Source organism: Silurus aristotelis (genome assembly GCF_946808225.1).
Source record: "Silurus aristotelis genome assembly, chromosome: 25".
Taxonomy (NCBI): Eukaryota; Metazoa; Chordata; class Actinopteri; order Siluriformes; family Siluridae; genus Silurus; species Silurus aristotelis.
In genome coordinates this window covers 17,210,911-17,228,788 of record NC_139598.1, presented here as the reverse complement: position 1 = coordinate 17,228,788, position 17,878 = coordinate 17,210,911, and the positions used below count along the sequence as shown (strand labels likewise).

Genomic DNA, 17,878 nt, shown 5'->3' with positions numbered 1-17,878 from the left:
TGGCATAAAAGTTAATGATGTGATGCATCAATTTGAAAAATTTAAAAAATTTATATAAACTGAATTATTTAATTATAATTATTAGTAGATGCGCTATTATTTTATTATTTAGAAAGTGAGCAATAATTTGTGAGCAATATTTTCTATGTAGATCGATTTCTCGTCGCTAAACTGTTTCTCGAGAGCGTTCTCTCAGCACCACTGCTGCTACGTGAATATGACATATCACAACACTACGGAGACCGAGGCGAGTCCTGAGAGTCACATAGAGTACAGATTAACATGGCAGAGGTAGAGCTGTAACTTCCTGGAGACACAACAGGAAAAGAATGTCTGGTTTTATTAAATACATTTTTTTTTATAAACTGATGATTTGCTGTCTGTCCCTAATAAACAAACGTATCGGGAAACCAGACCCTCCCAGGCTCTTCTCCAAACTGTTGGAGGGACAAAATGTCTCTTGATGTTCTAGCATGAATTTTCTCCAAAGCTGTTCCAGCATGGCGATGCGCCTGTTAACAAAGCCAGCAAAATAAAGATATGCTTTCTATTGTTAGAAGTGGAAAATCTCCCGCCACTATTGAACACCTTTGGGATGAATGTGATCTCTGACTGTACCCCAGACCTCCTCACTTCTCCCACATCAGTACCTGGCTTTACCAACCCCCTTGTGGCTGAATGAATCTCAACAAATCTCCAGACCAAAATCTTCCCAGAAGAGTGGAGATCATTAGAGAAGCTAATAGGGACTAAATGTGAAATGGGACGTTCATAAAACACAAGTACACAGTAGTTGTGGCAATTATATTCCAATAACGTTGTCTTTCATTCATCTTTTATTAGATTTACTTATTGTTGTTACCACACAGTTGAAGGCACATGATTGTATGAGATGGTTTCAGATGCAGTAGCATGAAGATTCATATATAAGAGCGAAATCGATAAAGAATATTGATCAGTATAAATAGCACAATAGTGCACGCTCAGCTTCTCCTCTAATCGCTCCCTTTGTAGCTTTAATGCTAAACTAAGTATTTTCCACAGAGGTTCGATTACATACCAATCCTATCATTATCACAAATTTTATTTTCATTACTACTATTATTAGAAAGTTTGCAGGCGGTGCCGAGGCTCGTTAACATTCCAACGAATGTATTTAATCAGAATCTGAACAGAAATAGAAAGAATAACAAGACGTACAGTACAGACCAAAAGTTTGGACACACCTTCTCATTCAAAGAGTTTTCTTTATTTTCATGACTATGTAAATTGTAGAGTCACACTGAAGGCATCAAGGGCTATTTGACCAAGAAGGAGAGTGATGGGGTGCTGCGCCAGATGACCTGGCCTCCACAGTCACCGGACCTGAACCCAATCGAGATGGTTTAGGGGTGAGCTGGACCGCAGAGTGAAGGCAAAAGGGCCAAAAAGTGCCGAGCATCTCTCGGGGAACTCCTTCAAGACTGTTGGAAGACCATTTCAGGTGACTACCTCTTGAAGCTCATCAAGAGAATGTCAAGAGTGTGCAAAGCAGTAATCAAAGCAAAAGGTGGCTACTTTGAAGAACCTAGAATATGACATTTTTCAGTTGTTTCACACTTTTTTGTTATGTATATAATTCCATATATAATTCCACATGTGTTCATTCATAGTTTTGATGCCTTCAGTGTGAATCTACAATTTTCATAGTCAAAACTCTTTGAATGAGAAGGTGTGTCCAAACTTTTGGTCTGTACTGTATATTAAAAAAATACTAATCAGGCCACAAAAATCATCAACGCACGCAATCAAAGAAAGTGTTTTAAATGAAGATAATGTATTGCAGATTGCTGATCTGTTTTCATGAAACATTTCACCGATTTCATTAAACTGCAGACTGACTGAGGAAATCACTATATCTCAAAGCATTTTCTTACAGGAGTTCAATTTGACATTTTATTATACTAGATGTGAGGCTAATATTAAAGGCAGCATTTCATTCGCTGAAATGGATCTGAATATTGTGTTATACTGATTTTAATGATTATATTCAATGGGCATAATCAGGTGGAGGTTTCTATATAAAAGTGTTTTATTTTTACCCAAATAAATTTATACCTGAAATAAAATCTGCATATATATATATATATATATATATAGACAAACAGACAGATCGGTAGATCTTACTACATACAGTATAAACTACAAACACACGTGTATATAAGATGAATTTGGACTCCTACCTGTGCATAACGGCACCGTGCCATTCCATTGTGCCAGGGTGTTGGGCACGGACTCGCACCGGATGGCGCTGGCTCCGTGTAGTGTGTATCCAGGGTTACATGCAAACAGCACGACGGCGCCGAGTCCAAAATCGCTCCCGATCCGCTTTCCGTACCGAGGCTCGGGGACCGAACTGCACTGCGATGCGCTGGTCCTCGGTACAGCTGGACAAACATCGCATTGATTCGTTTGCTATATTTGTTCTATATAGTTTACATATAAATTCAAGGAGCGATTACGGGGCCAAAGCACTAAATGTAAAATCTAAATTGCAGTGTATGCTATAAAGTAATATGAATGACTCCTTATTCAACGTATATTTTGCCCTAATCCTTTTCTACAATACTGAAAATAGTCGATATGTTCATATCTGAGATGGTAAGCACTAGAGCACAGCTTTATAAGTGTACCTTGATAGACGAAATGGAAGCCTTTGGCAGTGTTCGGACCCTCGGCGGTGAACTTTATGGTAATTTCGTTGCCAGCGCTCAGAGGCAGAGGCTCTCCTGATCAAGGAAATAGCAATATGAAAAAGACACAGGAAGTACGGTGAGCTCAAGCGAGTCAATCGTACGATCCCGCAAACAAACCAGCAGGATTCGAATGTGAACATGTGGCAGATAGTTTCAGTTTACATCTGAGTGAAATAACAATCCGCCCAGCAACGTTTATAGGCAATTGGAAAACCGGGTGGTTACCAAGGGTGCAACCAGCTGGAGGGGGCGCCAGTGAGCACCCCCTGCCTTGCCCTCGCCCCTACCCATTTAAATGATTTACCTGTTTTTCTGCTGAGGTTCAATATATATTATATGTTCACATAATTAAATTCAGGTGATGCTTTTTGCAAAGTTTATTAGATGTCTTTAACCTTTTTTTAATGAAAGGTTGCGAATGATTTGTAGGGTTTGGGGCGGAGCATTGCGGTGGAAGGGCGGAGTCATCGGGGGGGGGCAACAGGGTGCCAAAAAGGATAAAAATCATCATCTGTTTTCTATCTGGGCTTCTAAATAAAGCTAAATTCAAATAAAAGCACTTTTACCTGAATGGGATCCATAGATGGAAGTTAGAAGTGGAGAATCTTGAGAAGGGCCATCATAGATGTCCACCACATCATGGGAGGTAGTTTGAAAGAACATGAACTGTCCAAAAAGCACTACAAGAACAAAACAGAAATGTATACTTAACAGGGCTAAAGCACTAATATGGAGGAAGTATACCATAATCATAATCATAATAATAACAATAATAATAATGGTCTGGATGTCTCCGAAAGTTCTACAAGATGCCCAGAAGGAAATAACCAACAATAAGGGCGTGACCCGACTCCCATCTTCATCCGATATCTTATTGAGACGTTCCCCAGATAATCATAGCTTATCAAACCTGTCCTAGACAGCACGAGCACGGCCCTAACGAGGAATCAGGGTCCTGGAGAGGGAAAGAAATCCAATAAATTCTTATTGTGAGTGTGAAAGGAGCCGTAAAGCGCGAGGAATCGATAGTTAATGCTACGCTGGACTGTTTCGCTCAGACACCGAGTAAGCACACTGTGCTCCGGGGCAAACCCGGCGTAAATTAGACAGGCGACAAAGCAACAACACGTCGTTACACTCCAGGTGAGAAAAATCGCAGCACAGGTATTTTTTTTTGTCATCGAATTTGAATTTCTAGACGGATTTGTTTCGCAGTCAGGTGATGAGAATAAACCATGCCGAGTCCCACGGTGCGGACGATTCAGCAAACGCTTAGCAGTTAAAGATCACCTCAGGATACAACGTCTGTGCTGTACTTCATGACTGCACTCGAGGGTCTTAATAAGAGATCTTTAATGTACTGTACATGTGCAAAATGTGCACTTTTTACTTCTTGCTTTAAATTTTGGGTTTTTATTTCTTTTGCTTGGCATTTCTGCTTCTATTCATCTGAACCCTATTTCCTGACTACATCAAAGCAGCATCAGTTCCATATCCGTCATCAGAAATACACATACATTGGTATGTAAAATAAGTGGTAGCTCAGTGGTTAAGAATTTCAAATTCAAATCAAAGAGTTGTGAGTTCAAATCCCACCACCACCAAGCTGCCACTGCTGGGCCCTTGAGCAAGGCCCTTAACCCTTAACTGTTCAGTTGTTATGAATGATATAAATGTAAGTCACTCTAGATAAAGGTCTCTGGCAAACTCCATGAGGGACAGAGTAGCTTCATGGTTAAGATGTTGGTCGTGAGTTCGAATCCCTACCACGAAGCTGAAGTCACTCAATTGTACGTCTTTAGATCGCGCTATAATAAAATGTTGCATTCACTTGAATTTGGAAACCCAAACCTGTTCCAGCATGGCGCTGTGCACAAAGTGAGCTCCATGAAGATCTGGTTTACATGCTTTGGAGAGGATCTTGAATGGCCTGATATAGAGTTTGGACCTCATCCCTATTGAACACCTTTGGGATGAATGTGAACTCTGACTGCACCCCAGGTCTCCTCACATCACCTACATCAGTACCTGACTTTCATAATACCCTTGTGGCTGATCAGCACAAATATCCATAAGAGCACTCCAAAATATTGTGGAACATCTTCCCAGAAGAGTGGAGGAAATTATAAGAGTAAATTGGGACTAAATGTGGAATGTGATGCTCGAAATTCACATACCGTACTTATGACCACGTGACCCAATACTTTTGGCAATATAGTGTAGATAGAAACAAAAATTTTATACATGCACTAATATGGAATTGCAATGTAATTTTTCATTACAATTAAATAAATAAAAATGAGAAACAATAGAAAAAACAGTAAGCCGCCCAAGCAGTTGAATGTAAAGTCACTGATCAACAGGTTGATGCAAAGTTCTCACCATGATCATCATCAAAACCCATGATGATTTTTTGACTTTTGCCAGAAGGACGTGTTGGTCCTGAAAAGCTCCAGCATAGCTACTAATCCGCTAGCAGTTTTATCGAATAGAAAAAACATCACGCACCCTTTGCTCTTTACCATCCCTAAATTTACACTGAAGACCTTCAGGAAAAAAAAAAGCAACAACAACAAAAAAAATAAACAGATACCGCAAACATCTCGGGGGTCATGTGTCTCATAGCCCAGTGAGTCCTCTATAATAAATAAAACCTCCACACAGGATAATGCAGCAAACCATTGACATTAATATATTCCATTAGATAAGCACTTGCTCTCTTTCAGGCCACACGCTGCTCTCGGATATTCTTTATTAGCGCCCAACAAATAGCTGCATCTCACTGTTCCTCGCTTTAAACGCTGCAATTCCCCGAGTCAATATCAAAGCTAGCGCAGGAACGCACGACCTGTAGTATTGATATGTATTCAGGACACGGCGGATCTTCTTCCCCCTGGGCCGTATGGCAGTGAAAGTGTACGCAGAGAATATAATGCAGCAGTTTTGTCAGTAAATAAGTCAGCGTTAAGAATTCCAGGCTTGATTAAGGCTGACGCGGCGTGGCCGTGTTCCCCCGAAAGAGCGGAGAGACGGTGCGGATGCGGCGGAAGAGAAAACGAAATAAAGCTGCCGCCTGTGACAATTCAATTGTGCCCATCGTAGCAGCAGGAGAATGGAGTATAATTATGTACAAAACCTATTTCGATGATCCATCGAACGCAGAACTTCCTAAATGTGTTCCGGGGGGTTGAGCGGCTTCCTATTTTCCACTCCGTTAGGCCTAATTATTTAACCCTGAAAATCAGAACACTTCCTATCAATTCAGGCTTCATAATGCATTATACATGCACATACAACATACCATATGACATCTACTGTAACACAGGCACAAATGTTTGTGGACACCCGGGCATAAGAAGTCCCTTTTAAACATCCTATTCCAAATTTGCTGTTATAGTAGCCTCCACTCTTCTGGGAAGATGTTCCAGTAGATTTTGGAGTCTGTAGAGATTCGTTTATCCACAAAGGCATTGTAAATTCGGTTACTGAGGTGAGGAAGTCCAGATTGCAGTCAGTGTTCACATTCTTCATATTTAATAAAGAATAGAGCTCCACAGCAGGAGATCCTCCACATACATGCAACCCATGTAAAGTAGATCTTCATGGAGCTGGCTTTGTGCACAAGGGTATTGTCATGCTGGAACAGATTTGGGGTCTCCTAATCGAAAGACTTCCTGTACGATTGTGTGTATCGAAATTTGTGATAACAGTTTGGGGAAGAAGCACTTAAGGGTGGAAAAGTCAGGTGTCCCAATACTTTTGTCCATACAATTTTGTCCATAAAATACATATTTGAACACATTTGCGTCGGTAAAAAACAATTTATATATAAATATTAATAGACGCGAATACTTTCATTACTTCGAAAGTAATTTGTGAGACAATAACAGTTACTCGAGCGCGTTCTCTCAGAGCCGCCGCTGCTACGTGAATACGACGCATCGCAACACTACGGAGAGTCACACAGAATACAGATTAACATGGCAGAGGTAGAGCTGTAACTTCCTGCACAAACAACAGGAAATGAGTTAGAAATCAGAAGCTGCTTAAGTACGGTGAGGATTTGCTGTCTGTATGAACCAAAGAAATAAAAGTGAACGATCTGCACCATATTGAGTTGCAGAGCACCGTATTTCTTTCCACTGCGTTGTATCGCGTTGAATCGAATGGAAATCGGATCACACTGCATCGTAATGGGGTGAAACCCATCGCTTCGGTGGCTGCTTCATACAGTATGTTTCTGTAATAGATCGTACCCTTCATGTATGATACATAATGCGCTATAGCATGCTTGTGATGCATTATGCATGAAAAACTCCTCAAAAGTGCCAAATCCATAATAAGATTTCCTTTCGAATGTCTTGGTTCAATTGCGGTAATAAAAATAGATCATTTTTTCTTTTACCGCAAATATTAAAGAGACCCAAACTGAACAAGAAATCTAATCATGAAGAAAAAAAACAAGCTAGAGATTCCCGGCCTTCATTCCGATGCAGATCTTTTCGAAAGATCACTGCTCGTTATCAGCACTTTAGTAATTGAGGGAAGGTATATTGGGTGTTTCAAATATATTTTTACAGGTACACTGCTGTAAAACTAAACGAGATGGGTTAATGGGGACCTCCTTCCCTAAATGAACAGAATCGGAGGCTTGTAAAACAGGGGACTGGCTACATTAAGTCTCAATGTTGCGAGGAAATGGTGTTCGATGATAGAAGGGTGACCTGTCCTTCTTCCTTTAACAAGAAGGTCACAGCTCATTACGCTGCAGAGGAGATTTTACAGTGTGGTCTGGGTTATGACCTGTGAAAAGAGTTCAGAACTTTTTTATATATATATATATATATATATATATATATATATATATATATATATATATATATATATATATATATATATAATTTTACCTCCAAACAATGGGGTGGAACTGGTGTGGATAAGGAAACATCTCGAGAGCACTGGTCTGTCCACTCAAGTACAATGTGCTGAATCCGAATCAGCCATAACATTAAAACCATCTGCTTAATATGGTGCAATGTCTCCTTGTGCCACCGAAACAGCTCTGACACATCGACCCCATCAACACAAGTATGGTGACACCTGATTTTCTGTTCTTTCCCAAACTATAAGCCCAAGATTAAGGGGGGGCACAATTGTATAGGACGATGTGGTAACCAGTGCACAAATCCATATCCATGAAGAAATGCTGCTGGAGTGGGGTTAGATTGGAATGGAAGATCTCCTGCTATAGAGCTCCAACCCTTTTGAATACCTTTGGGATGAATGTGAACACTGGCTGCACTCTAGTCCTCCTCACCTCTACACCTGCATCACTACCTGACTTTACTAACATCCTTGTGGCTGAATGAATCTCCACAGAATTTGATGGAACATCATCTCAGAAGAACGGCGATTACTATAACAGCAAATGGAGACTAAATGTGGTGATGTTCAACGACTGACACACGTATCTTATGCTCAGTTCCAAATCGTGTATGAGGGATTAAATTACTGCAATGTTTTAGCCAAAATTGCAGATCATCATCTTGAAAGAAAAAAAAACAAAATGCTGCCCTCCTGTAAAACCTCACATCGGATTAGAAATGAGTTTATAAGAGGGACAGGGGCAGGTTTTGGAGATGAGGTAAGAGAAGAGCGATTGAGGCGGTTTGGTCATGTGCAGAAGAAGGACATGGTGTATAGGAAGCGGTAGAAAATGCTGAGGATGGAGGAAAAGTGGTAGACCAAGGAGGAGGTTTATGGATGTGGTGAGGAAAGACATGCAGGTGGTTGGTTTGAAAGAGGCAGATGTAGAAGACAGGGTGATATGGAGATGAATGATCCGCTGTGGCGCCCCCTAACAGGAGCAGAAGAAGAAGATGATGATACTGGCTCTATCAATATGAATACCATTCCGTTTAAAGCCAAGCTTGCAAATCTAAATATATACGGTAAAAGAGGAAAAATCATATTAACATATTATGCAAATGCGAAAGGTCAGCTGATTGATGACAAATCAATCACGGTCCGATATTAGCTGAAAGCTTCATATGAACGCTCGTGCCACAACGTCGACATCCATCACGTGCAACCGTATGAGATGCACACACTTTCTTCCCTTTGTGATAATGACTTGTCGCGATCATCTCGGCTCAGTTCGTTTAAACAAAACCAAGCGTTCAGTTGTCTACTTTTACCCAGCAATCATAAAAAACCTGTTTGAGAAAAAAAAATGACGATATTCATTTCTTCTAACGCACAGATCGCAACCAGTTCTTCATGACTCAGTGTCTTGGATGCTATTGTGTAGAAAGGAAGGCTTTGTGTAAAAGATAACGTGTTCCAATATCAGGAAATAACCGCCGTGAACAGCACAATGCAACGCCGAGTCCATCATTTTCTAATAACAGCTGCCATTATCTCAGTTATACCAACGACTATACACCAGAGGGTACAACAGAAAACTCTTACAATAGTGTACATATTGTATTATTTAGCTAGCTTTCTATTCTTCTGCTTTATTTCCGTCCACTGAAGTCTTTTTATTTTTTTTTTATAACATTTTCCTAGAAAAAAACCTTAATCATTTGTCTTATTTTGTTTTATTTTCCATTGCAGCATGACAGCAATAGTGAGGTTTAATTATCCTGCAAGTCGAGCCTAAACCGCTATTTGTTGTATCGAGGTTTTCTAATACCAGCATCGATTTAAAAGTTATTACATTTCCGAAAATTGCTCCTGAAAATTGCCTGTAAAATATCTGTGCGGACCTGCACAAACACGAAACTCATAGTTGAGGAAAGAAGTTAATTCGAGTGTCCGAGATGCAATTCAATGCCACTATCTTCATCTGGTTATTTGTTTTAATAGCCCAAATGTTTGTGTTCTTATTTAGAAAAAACTGGAAGGAAGCATGGCCCTAATTCCATTTAGTGTTATTACAATAATGTTTTTTTTTTTTTTTTTTAAACAAATCTATATTAAAAAATGAGAAAAAGAAGAAAAAGCTGTAGCCGAGGATTAAATTTCGTAATACCTGGCAACCCGAGGAACAAGCTTTTAAAAAGTATGGGGACACGTGACTTTAACAGCCATATGTGCCTCTTCCCTAAACCTAAAGCACAATGTTGCATGGATACAATTGTTTAGGACGTCTTTGGATGCGGTGGCATGAAATATACCCTGGAGTTAGTTGACCCAAATCCAGCTCCATGAAGATCTGCTTTACATGGCTTGGATGTAAGTGGAAGATCTCCTGCTATAGAGCTCCCAGGCCTCCTCACCTCACCTACTACTACATCAGTACCTGACTTTACTAACACCCTCATGTCAGAATGAATCTCTACACAAATCTCCACAACATCTAGTGGAACATCTTCTCAACAAGAGTGGATCTTATTATAACAGTAAATGAGAACTAAATGTGAAATGGGATGTTCAAAAAGCACATTTCAATCTTATGCTTAGAAATCAAAATAAAGTGTATGAGGGATAATTTATTGCATGTCTTCAGTCGAATTTGCAGATTATCATCATCAAAGGAGCAAAAAAACTAAACACTAAACGAGCAAAAATGCTGCCCTTCTGTAAAACCTCACGTTGGAGTTGTGTACGAGATTCCTCTCATCTTGAGAAACCACATTCTGGAGTGAAAAGCGAGAACAAAGCGAAGCCACTCGCCATAAAATGGACAAGTTGCAGAATAGACTCATCTGTGAGAGGATTAAAGTCTAAAAACACTAAGCAGGGATATCATGAGAATAGGATGAGGTGCACGCAGTTTCCTCCGGAAAACCGATCGCTTTAAAGTGCAGCTGGATTTTCAGTAAAAAAAACTCAGTCCTCAGTTAGAAATGCAACTCCTGCAGAAGTGAGATGTCAATCCAGAAATGACGCATGATCTAGAAAAGGCATCATAGGATTGTGAAACCAGAGTGTGTGAGCACGTCGAGGCTTTAAAGGCGGCGGAGAAGAACAGAGGAAGCGACACATCTCTGGAGCATCACATGTTCTTTACGCCAGGCGTGCTGCAGGCGATATCCCTGAGATCTTTTTTTCTCCAGAAACACTGATAAAAGTAAAAGTAAAAATAATAGTGTGTGTGTGTGTGTGTGTGTGTGTGTGTGTGTGTGTGTGTGTGTGTGTGTGTATACACACTATATATCTATATGCGGTAGCATGAAACATTCCCTTCACTTAAACTAGTTGACCCAAATCTATCTATCTGTCTGTCTGTCTGTCTGTCTGTCTGTCTGTCTGTCTGTCTGTCTGTCTGTCTGTCTGTCTGTCTGTCTGTCTGTCTGTCTGTCTGTCTGTGGATCCATCCATCCATTTATCCATCCATCCATCCATCCATCCACTGGTCTATCAATCTAGCGATCTATTAGTCTATGGATCCATCCATCCATCAACTGGTCTGTCTGTCTGTCTGTCTGTCTGTCTGTCTGTCTGTCTGTCTGTCTGTCTGTCTGTCTGTCTGTCTGTCTGTCTGTCTGTCTGTCTCTCTATCTGTCTGTCTCTCTGTCTGTCTATCTATCTATCTATCTATCTATCTATCTATCTATCTATCTATCTATCTATCTATCTATCTATCTATCTATCTATCTATCTATCTATCTATCTATCTATCTATCTATCTATCTTTGCAAACATTGGTTGCAATGTCAGAATTGAAGAGGATAAAGAAAAAAACTAAAGTTAAAAAAACTTCTTTTAGTTAATGTTTACGACTGCTGATTTTTTTTACATAAGTAAATAAAACTGCCTGTTAAAAGGGTTCAAAAAAGGGCAATCTAGATGGGATTAAATATATACACACACACACACACACACACACACACACACACACACACACACACACACACACACACACACACAGAAAATTGTCCAAGCCTCAGGCACATTCAGGAGATTTGAAACAGAATTACTCAGTATATCTAATGTAGGCGTGTAACCCACTCTGAATACGAGCAACATTTTACTGCATTGTGCTTCATTTTCCAACTAAACGTGTTCCTGCATAAGCGTGTGATAAAAGTGACCTGCAGCACGTTAGTATGCAGCAGCACCTTCACTACAGCTTGAGAGTGTGGAGTTCTCATTAATTACATCCGTTTACAATCTGCTACAAACCACTGAGACAGAAAAGGATGTTTGTGTGTGTGTGTGTGTGTGTGTGTGTGTGTGTGTGTGTGTGTGTGTGTGTTTGTTTATGTGTATTATAGGTTGCTGTCCATGTCCTGATGTGAGGTGATGAGGTTTTTTAGGTCAATCTGAAAGAGACAGGAGAGACAGGAGAGACAGGAGAGAGAGAGAGAGAGAGAGAGAGAGAGAGAGAGAGAGAGAGAGAGAGAGAGAGATCTGGGAAAGTAGACAAAGAGATAGAGAGAAGCAGAGTAAAAATTAATCAGAGAGAGAGAGAGAGAGAGAGAGAGAGAGAGTAGAAGAGCTGAATAAAGCATGCATCACATTCATGACACTGCAAACATGCCACTAAGAGCAGCTCATCTTCATCATTATCCTCATCATCCTCCATCCTTACCGCCCTCATCTTCATGTTCCTTACCTTCCTCATCATTCTCACCTCCCTTATCTTCCTTACCTCCCTCACCTTTATCATCCTCCTCGCCTGGTGCATCCTCCTCATGTTCTTTACCTTCCTCACCTCTATCATCTTCCTCACCGCCCTCATTTTTCTCATCACCTCCACATCAATCATCCTCACCTCCCTCACGTTCCTCGCTTCCATCACCCTCCTCATCAGTCTCACCACCCTCATCTCCCTCACCATGCTCATTGTCCTTATCTCCTTCATCTCCCTAACACAAGTGAACACAACATGCAGCTTTTTCAATGAGGGAAAACGAAATCTAAAACTACATGGCCCTGTGTGAGAAAGTGTTTGCCCCCTGGTGAAACTGTGGTTCAGACTCATTGCAAGTTATCGCAAACGCTTGATTGTGGTTGTTGCCGCTAAGGGCGGCCCAACCAGTTATTATGTTTAGGGGGGGCAAACACTTTTAAACGCATGTTGTGTTCACTTGTGTTATCTTTTACTAATATTTAAATTAGTTTGATGATGTGAAACATCAAAGTGTGACACACATGTAAAAAAAAAAAAAAGAAATCAGAAAGGGGCAAACACTTTTTCACACCACTGTAGAAATCGCAAATATGTAAAAAAAAATTGCCAACTTGTGTCCTTTACATTACATCGTTCACTTTTATGCCGACACACAAATCTTACCGTCTCCGATCTATAAGACGTTCACGCCTGATGTGAGCAGTTTGAGTGACGCCTATGACGGACCACCGCCCCCAAAAACAAAGCCTAGGTATCACAGCGGACAAAAGCTCAGGGATTACTCTCGCTATTCCACGTTTATTTGCGGTGCGATGCTAAATATATTCCTCTTTGAGCATGAAAATCCTCCTGGACACATCACTGTGCTCTGCTTAGAGCCGGTAAATATAGAAGACAGAGAAAACAAGCTTAAGTGTTGACTTTTTGAGAGAGAAAAAGTATGAGAAAAGGATAAAAATATGTGCTGGTGCCTGAGGGAAAGGGAGAACGAGAGCACAGAGAGGCAGAGGATCAAGAGAGGAGAGAGATCGGAGGCAGATAGAAGATTGATAGGAGGAAAGAGAAGGTCATGAGAGGAGAAAAAAAAAACGTCTGTGTCAAAGTTAAACGCTGAATGAAATCAAGAAGACCTGCTTGGATTTTTCCTTATGCACTATTCGGACAAAAGTATTGGGACAGCGGACTTTTTTCCAGCCATTTCTCAAACTCCTACCACAAAGCTAAAGGCACACAGTTGTATAGAAGGTCTTTGGAAGCATTCAATTTTGCCTTCATTTGAAATAGGAGACCCAAATCTGTTACAACATGATGATGCCCCTTATACTATACCTGCTTTATTTATTTGTTTGATTAAAAAAACATCATAAAGATTTTACTAATAAACAAATTTCACTCTTAAAAAAAAAAATAATAATCAATAATTCATTAAAGATTAGATTAATTATTTATTTATGATTTATTGTATTTATTAAAATAGAAACATTTTTACTAATAAAATAATTTCACCAATAATAATAATAATAATAATAACAATAATAATAATAATAATTGATAATAATAAAAAATCACTAATAAACACATTACAATTTTAAATAAATGATAAATTAAATTATTTCTTTATGATTTATTGTATTTAATAAAATAGAAACATTTTACTAATAAACTAATTTCACTAATAATAATAATAATTGATAATAATAAAAAAATCAACACTATAATTTTAAATGAATGATAAATTCAATTATTTCTTTTTGATTTGTTGTATTTATTAAAATGCAAACTTCTTCTTCTTCTTTCGGCTGCTCCCATTAGGGGTCGCCACAGCGGTTCATCCGTCTCCATATCACCCTGTCCTCTATATCTGCCTCTTTTACATCAACTACCTGCATGTCTTCCCTCACCACATCCATGAACCTCCTCCTTGGCCTTCCTCTTTTCCTCCTACCTGGTGGCTCCATCTTCAGCATTTTTCTACCAATATAATTCATGTCCCTTCTCTGCACATGTCCAAACCATCTCAATCTCGCCTCCCTCACCTTGTCACCAAAACATCCTACATGTTCTGTCCCTCTAATAAACTCATTTCTAATCTTGTCCATCCTCGTCACTCCCAACAAAAACCTCAACATCTTCAGCTCTGCTACCTCCAGCTCCACCTCCTGTCTTTTACTCAATGCCACTGTCTCTAATCCATACAACTTTGCAGGTCTCACCACAGTCCTATAAACTTTCCCTTTCATTCTTGCAGATACTCTTCTATCACAAATCACTCCTGTCACTCTTCTCCACCCACTCCACCCTGCCTGCACTCTTTTCTTTACTTCCCTAACACACTCTCCATTACTTTGCACTGTTGACCCCAGGTACCTGAACTCCTCCACCTTCTCCACCTCTTCTCCCTGCAACCACATCACTCCACTGCCCTCCCTCTCATTCACACACATGTACTCTGTCTTACTCCTACTGACTTTCATTCCCCTTCTCTCCAGCGCATATCTCCACCTCTCCAGGCTCTTCTCAACCTGCTCTCTACTCTCACCACAAATCACAATATCATCTGCAAACATCAAAGTCCAGGGAGACTCCTGTCTGACCTCGTCCGTCAACCTGTCCATCACCACTGCAAACAGGAAAGGGCTCAGGGCCGATCCTTGATGCAGTCCAACCTTCACCCTGAACCAGTCTGTCGTACCTACTGCACACTTTACTGCCGTCACACTGTCCTCATACATGTCCTGCACCACCCTCACACACTTCTCTGACACACCTGACTTCCTCATACAATACCACAACTCCTCTCTCGGCACCCTGTCGTACGCTTTCTCTAAATCCACAAATACACAATGCAGCTCCTTCTGTCCTTCTCTATACTTCTCCATCAACATCCTCAAAGCAAATAAGGCATCTGTGGTGCTCTTCCTCGGCATGAAACCATACTGTTGCTCACAGATGGTCACCTCTTCTCTCAGCCTGGCTTCCACTACTCTTTCCCATAACTTCATGGTGTGACTGATCAACTTAATTCCCCTGTAGTTACTGCAGGTCTGCACATCTCCCTCTTGCTTAAAGATCGGTACCAGCACACTCCTTCTCCATTCCTCAGGCATCCTCTCCCCTTCCAGAATCCTGTTAAACAATCTGGTTAAAAACTCCACTGCCATCTCTCCTAAACATCTCCACGCTTCTACCGGTATGTCATCTGGTCCAACTGACTTTCCATTCTTCATCCTCTTAATCGCTGCTCTCACTCCCTCCTTACTAATCCTATCTACATCCTGCTTCACCAACTCCACATCCTCCAACCTTCTCTCTCTCTGATTTTCCTCATTCATCAGCTGCTCAAAATACTCCCTCCATCTTCTCAACACACTCTCCTCACTAGTCAACACATTTCCCTCTCCATCCTTCATTGCTTTAACTTGCAGTACATCCTTCCCAGCTCGGTCCCTCTGCTTGGCCAATCGGTATAAATCCTTTTCTCCTTCCTTAGTGTCCAACCTCTTATACAGTTCCTCATATGCCTTTTCCTTGGCTTTCGCAACATCCCTTTTTACCTGCTGCCGCATCTCCTTGTACTCCTGCCTACTTTTCTCATCACTCTGTCGATCCCACTTCTGTTTTGCCAACCTCTTTCCCCTAATGCTCTCCTGCACTTCCTCATTCCACCACCACGTCTCCTTGTCTTGCTTTCTATTTCCAGATGTCACACCAAGTACTTTTCTAGCTGCCTCCCTCATCACTCCTGCAGTAGTTGCCCAATCATCCGGCACCTCTTCACCACCACCAAGCCCCTGTCTGACCTCTTCCCTTAACCTCACACTACACTCTTCCTCCTTCAGTTTCCACCATCTTATTCTTCTTTCAAACCTTACTTTCCTCCTCTTCTTCTTCGCCTCCAAAACCATCCTACAGACCACCATCCAATGCTGTCTAGCTACACTGTCCCCCGCCAACATCTTACAGTCTCCAATCTCCTTCAGGTTGCATCTCCTACACAGAAGATAATCCACCTGTGTGCACCTTCCTCCACTCTTATACGTCACCCTATGATCCTCCTTCTTCTTAAAATACGTGTTCACCACTGCCATTTCCATCCTTTTAGCAAAATCTACCACCATTTGCCCTTCCACATTCCTCTCCTTAAAACCATACCTACCCATCACCTCCTCATCACCTCTGTTCCCTTCACCTACATGCCCATTAAAGTCTGCCCCAATCACCAATCGTTCTTTCCTAGGTACACCATCTACCACTTCATCCAATTCACTCCAGAATCTTTCTTTCTCCTCCATCTCACAGCCAACTTGTGGAGCATAGGCACTGATGACATTTATCATCATCCCTTCAACTTCCACCTTCACGATCATCACCCTATCAGAAACTCTCTTCACCTCCACTACACTCTTACTGTACTCTTCCTTCAGAATCACCCCTACACCATTTCTCTTCCCATCCACACCATGATAAAACAGTTTAAACACCTCCAATGTTTCTGGCCTTACTTTCTTTCCACTTGGTCTTCTGAACACACAACACATCTACCTTTCTCCTCTCCATCATATCAGCTACCTCTCTCCCTTTACCCGTCATAGTACCAACATTTAAAGTACCAACCCGAACCTCCACTCTCCTACACTGCTCCTTTTCCTGCCGTCTCTGTAGACGTCTTCCTCCTCTCCTTCTCCTCCTTCGGCCAACAGTAGCCCAATTTCCACCGGTACCCTGTCGGCTAACGATACCTGTGGCGGTCGTTGTTAACCCGGGCCTCGACCGATCCAGTATGAAATTCTCATTTGTGATCCGCATATTTGATTTGGCACATGTTTTACGCTGGATGCCCTTCCTAACGCAACCCTCCCCATTTACCCGGGCTTGGGACCGGCACTAAGAGTACACTGGCTTGTGCCCCCCTAATGGCTGGGTTATTTATTAAAATGCAAACAATAATAATAAATAAATAATTTATTAAAATGCAAACAATAATAATAAAAAAAAATCAAAGAACATTTTACAATTTTAAAAGAATAATTCATGTCATTAATAATGGCACACAAAAGAAAGAAAGAAACGTGATTAAAAGCATTGGAGCACACAATTGTATAGGATGCGTTTGTTTGCTGTAGAAGGACATTTTCCCTTCACTTGAAACCTGTTCCAGCATCACGATGCCTCTGTGCACCAAGCCAGCTACATGAAGATCTGCTTTACATGGGTTGGATGTATGTGGAAGATCTCCTGCTATAGAGCTTCAGCCCTGTTGAACACCTTTGGGATGAATGTGAATGCTGCACCCCGGACCTCCTCTCCTCCTCACCTCCATCACTACCTGACTTTACTCACACCCTCGTGAATGAATAAATCTCCACAAAATCTCTACAAAATCTGGTGGAACATCTTCTCAGAAGAGTGGAGATTATTATAACAGCAAATGGAGACTAAATGTGGAATGGGATGTTCAATAACAGCACTCCAATGGTCAGGGTTGGACCGATCTTTTGGCCATATAGTTGGGGGCAATTCTTTTCCAATATCGATGTCTTTCCTTCCTCTTTTATTAGAT

The 17,878-nt window shown here is 40.9% G+C and overlaps 1 protein-coding gene across 3 annotated transcripts in view; it reads right to left on the bottom strand.

The window, feature by feature from the left end:
- The window catches only part of csmd3a (CUB and Sushi multiple domains 3a), a 245,184-nt gene that overhangs the window by 89,573 nt on the left and 137,733 nt on the right, over window positions 1–17,878 (bottom strand). For all 3 annotated transcript variants that reach the window (XM_083529477.1, XM_083529478.1, XM_083529479.1), the window contains 3 exons: window positions 3,302–3,415; window positions 2,673–2,768; window positions 2,223–2,426 (listed from right to left, as the gene is read on the bottom strand). In XM_083529477.1, the coding sequence (XP_083385603.1) occupies window positions 2,223–2,426; window positions 2,673–2,768; window positions 3,302–3,415 (414 nt within the window). The remainder of the gene's footprint in view (window positions 1–2,222; window positions 2,427–2,672; window positions 2,769–3,301; window positions 3,416–17,878) is intronic.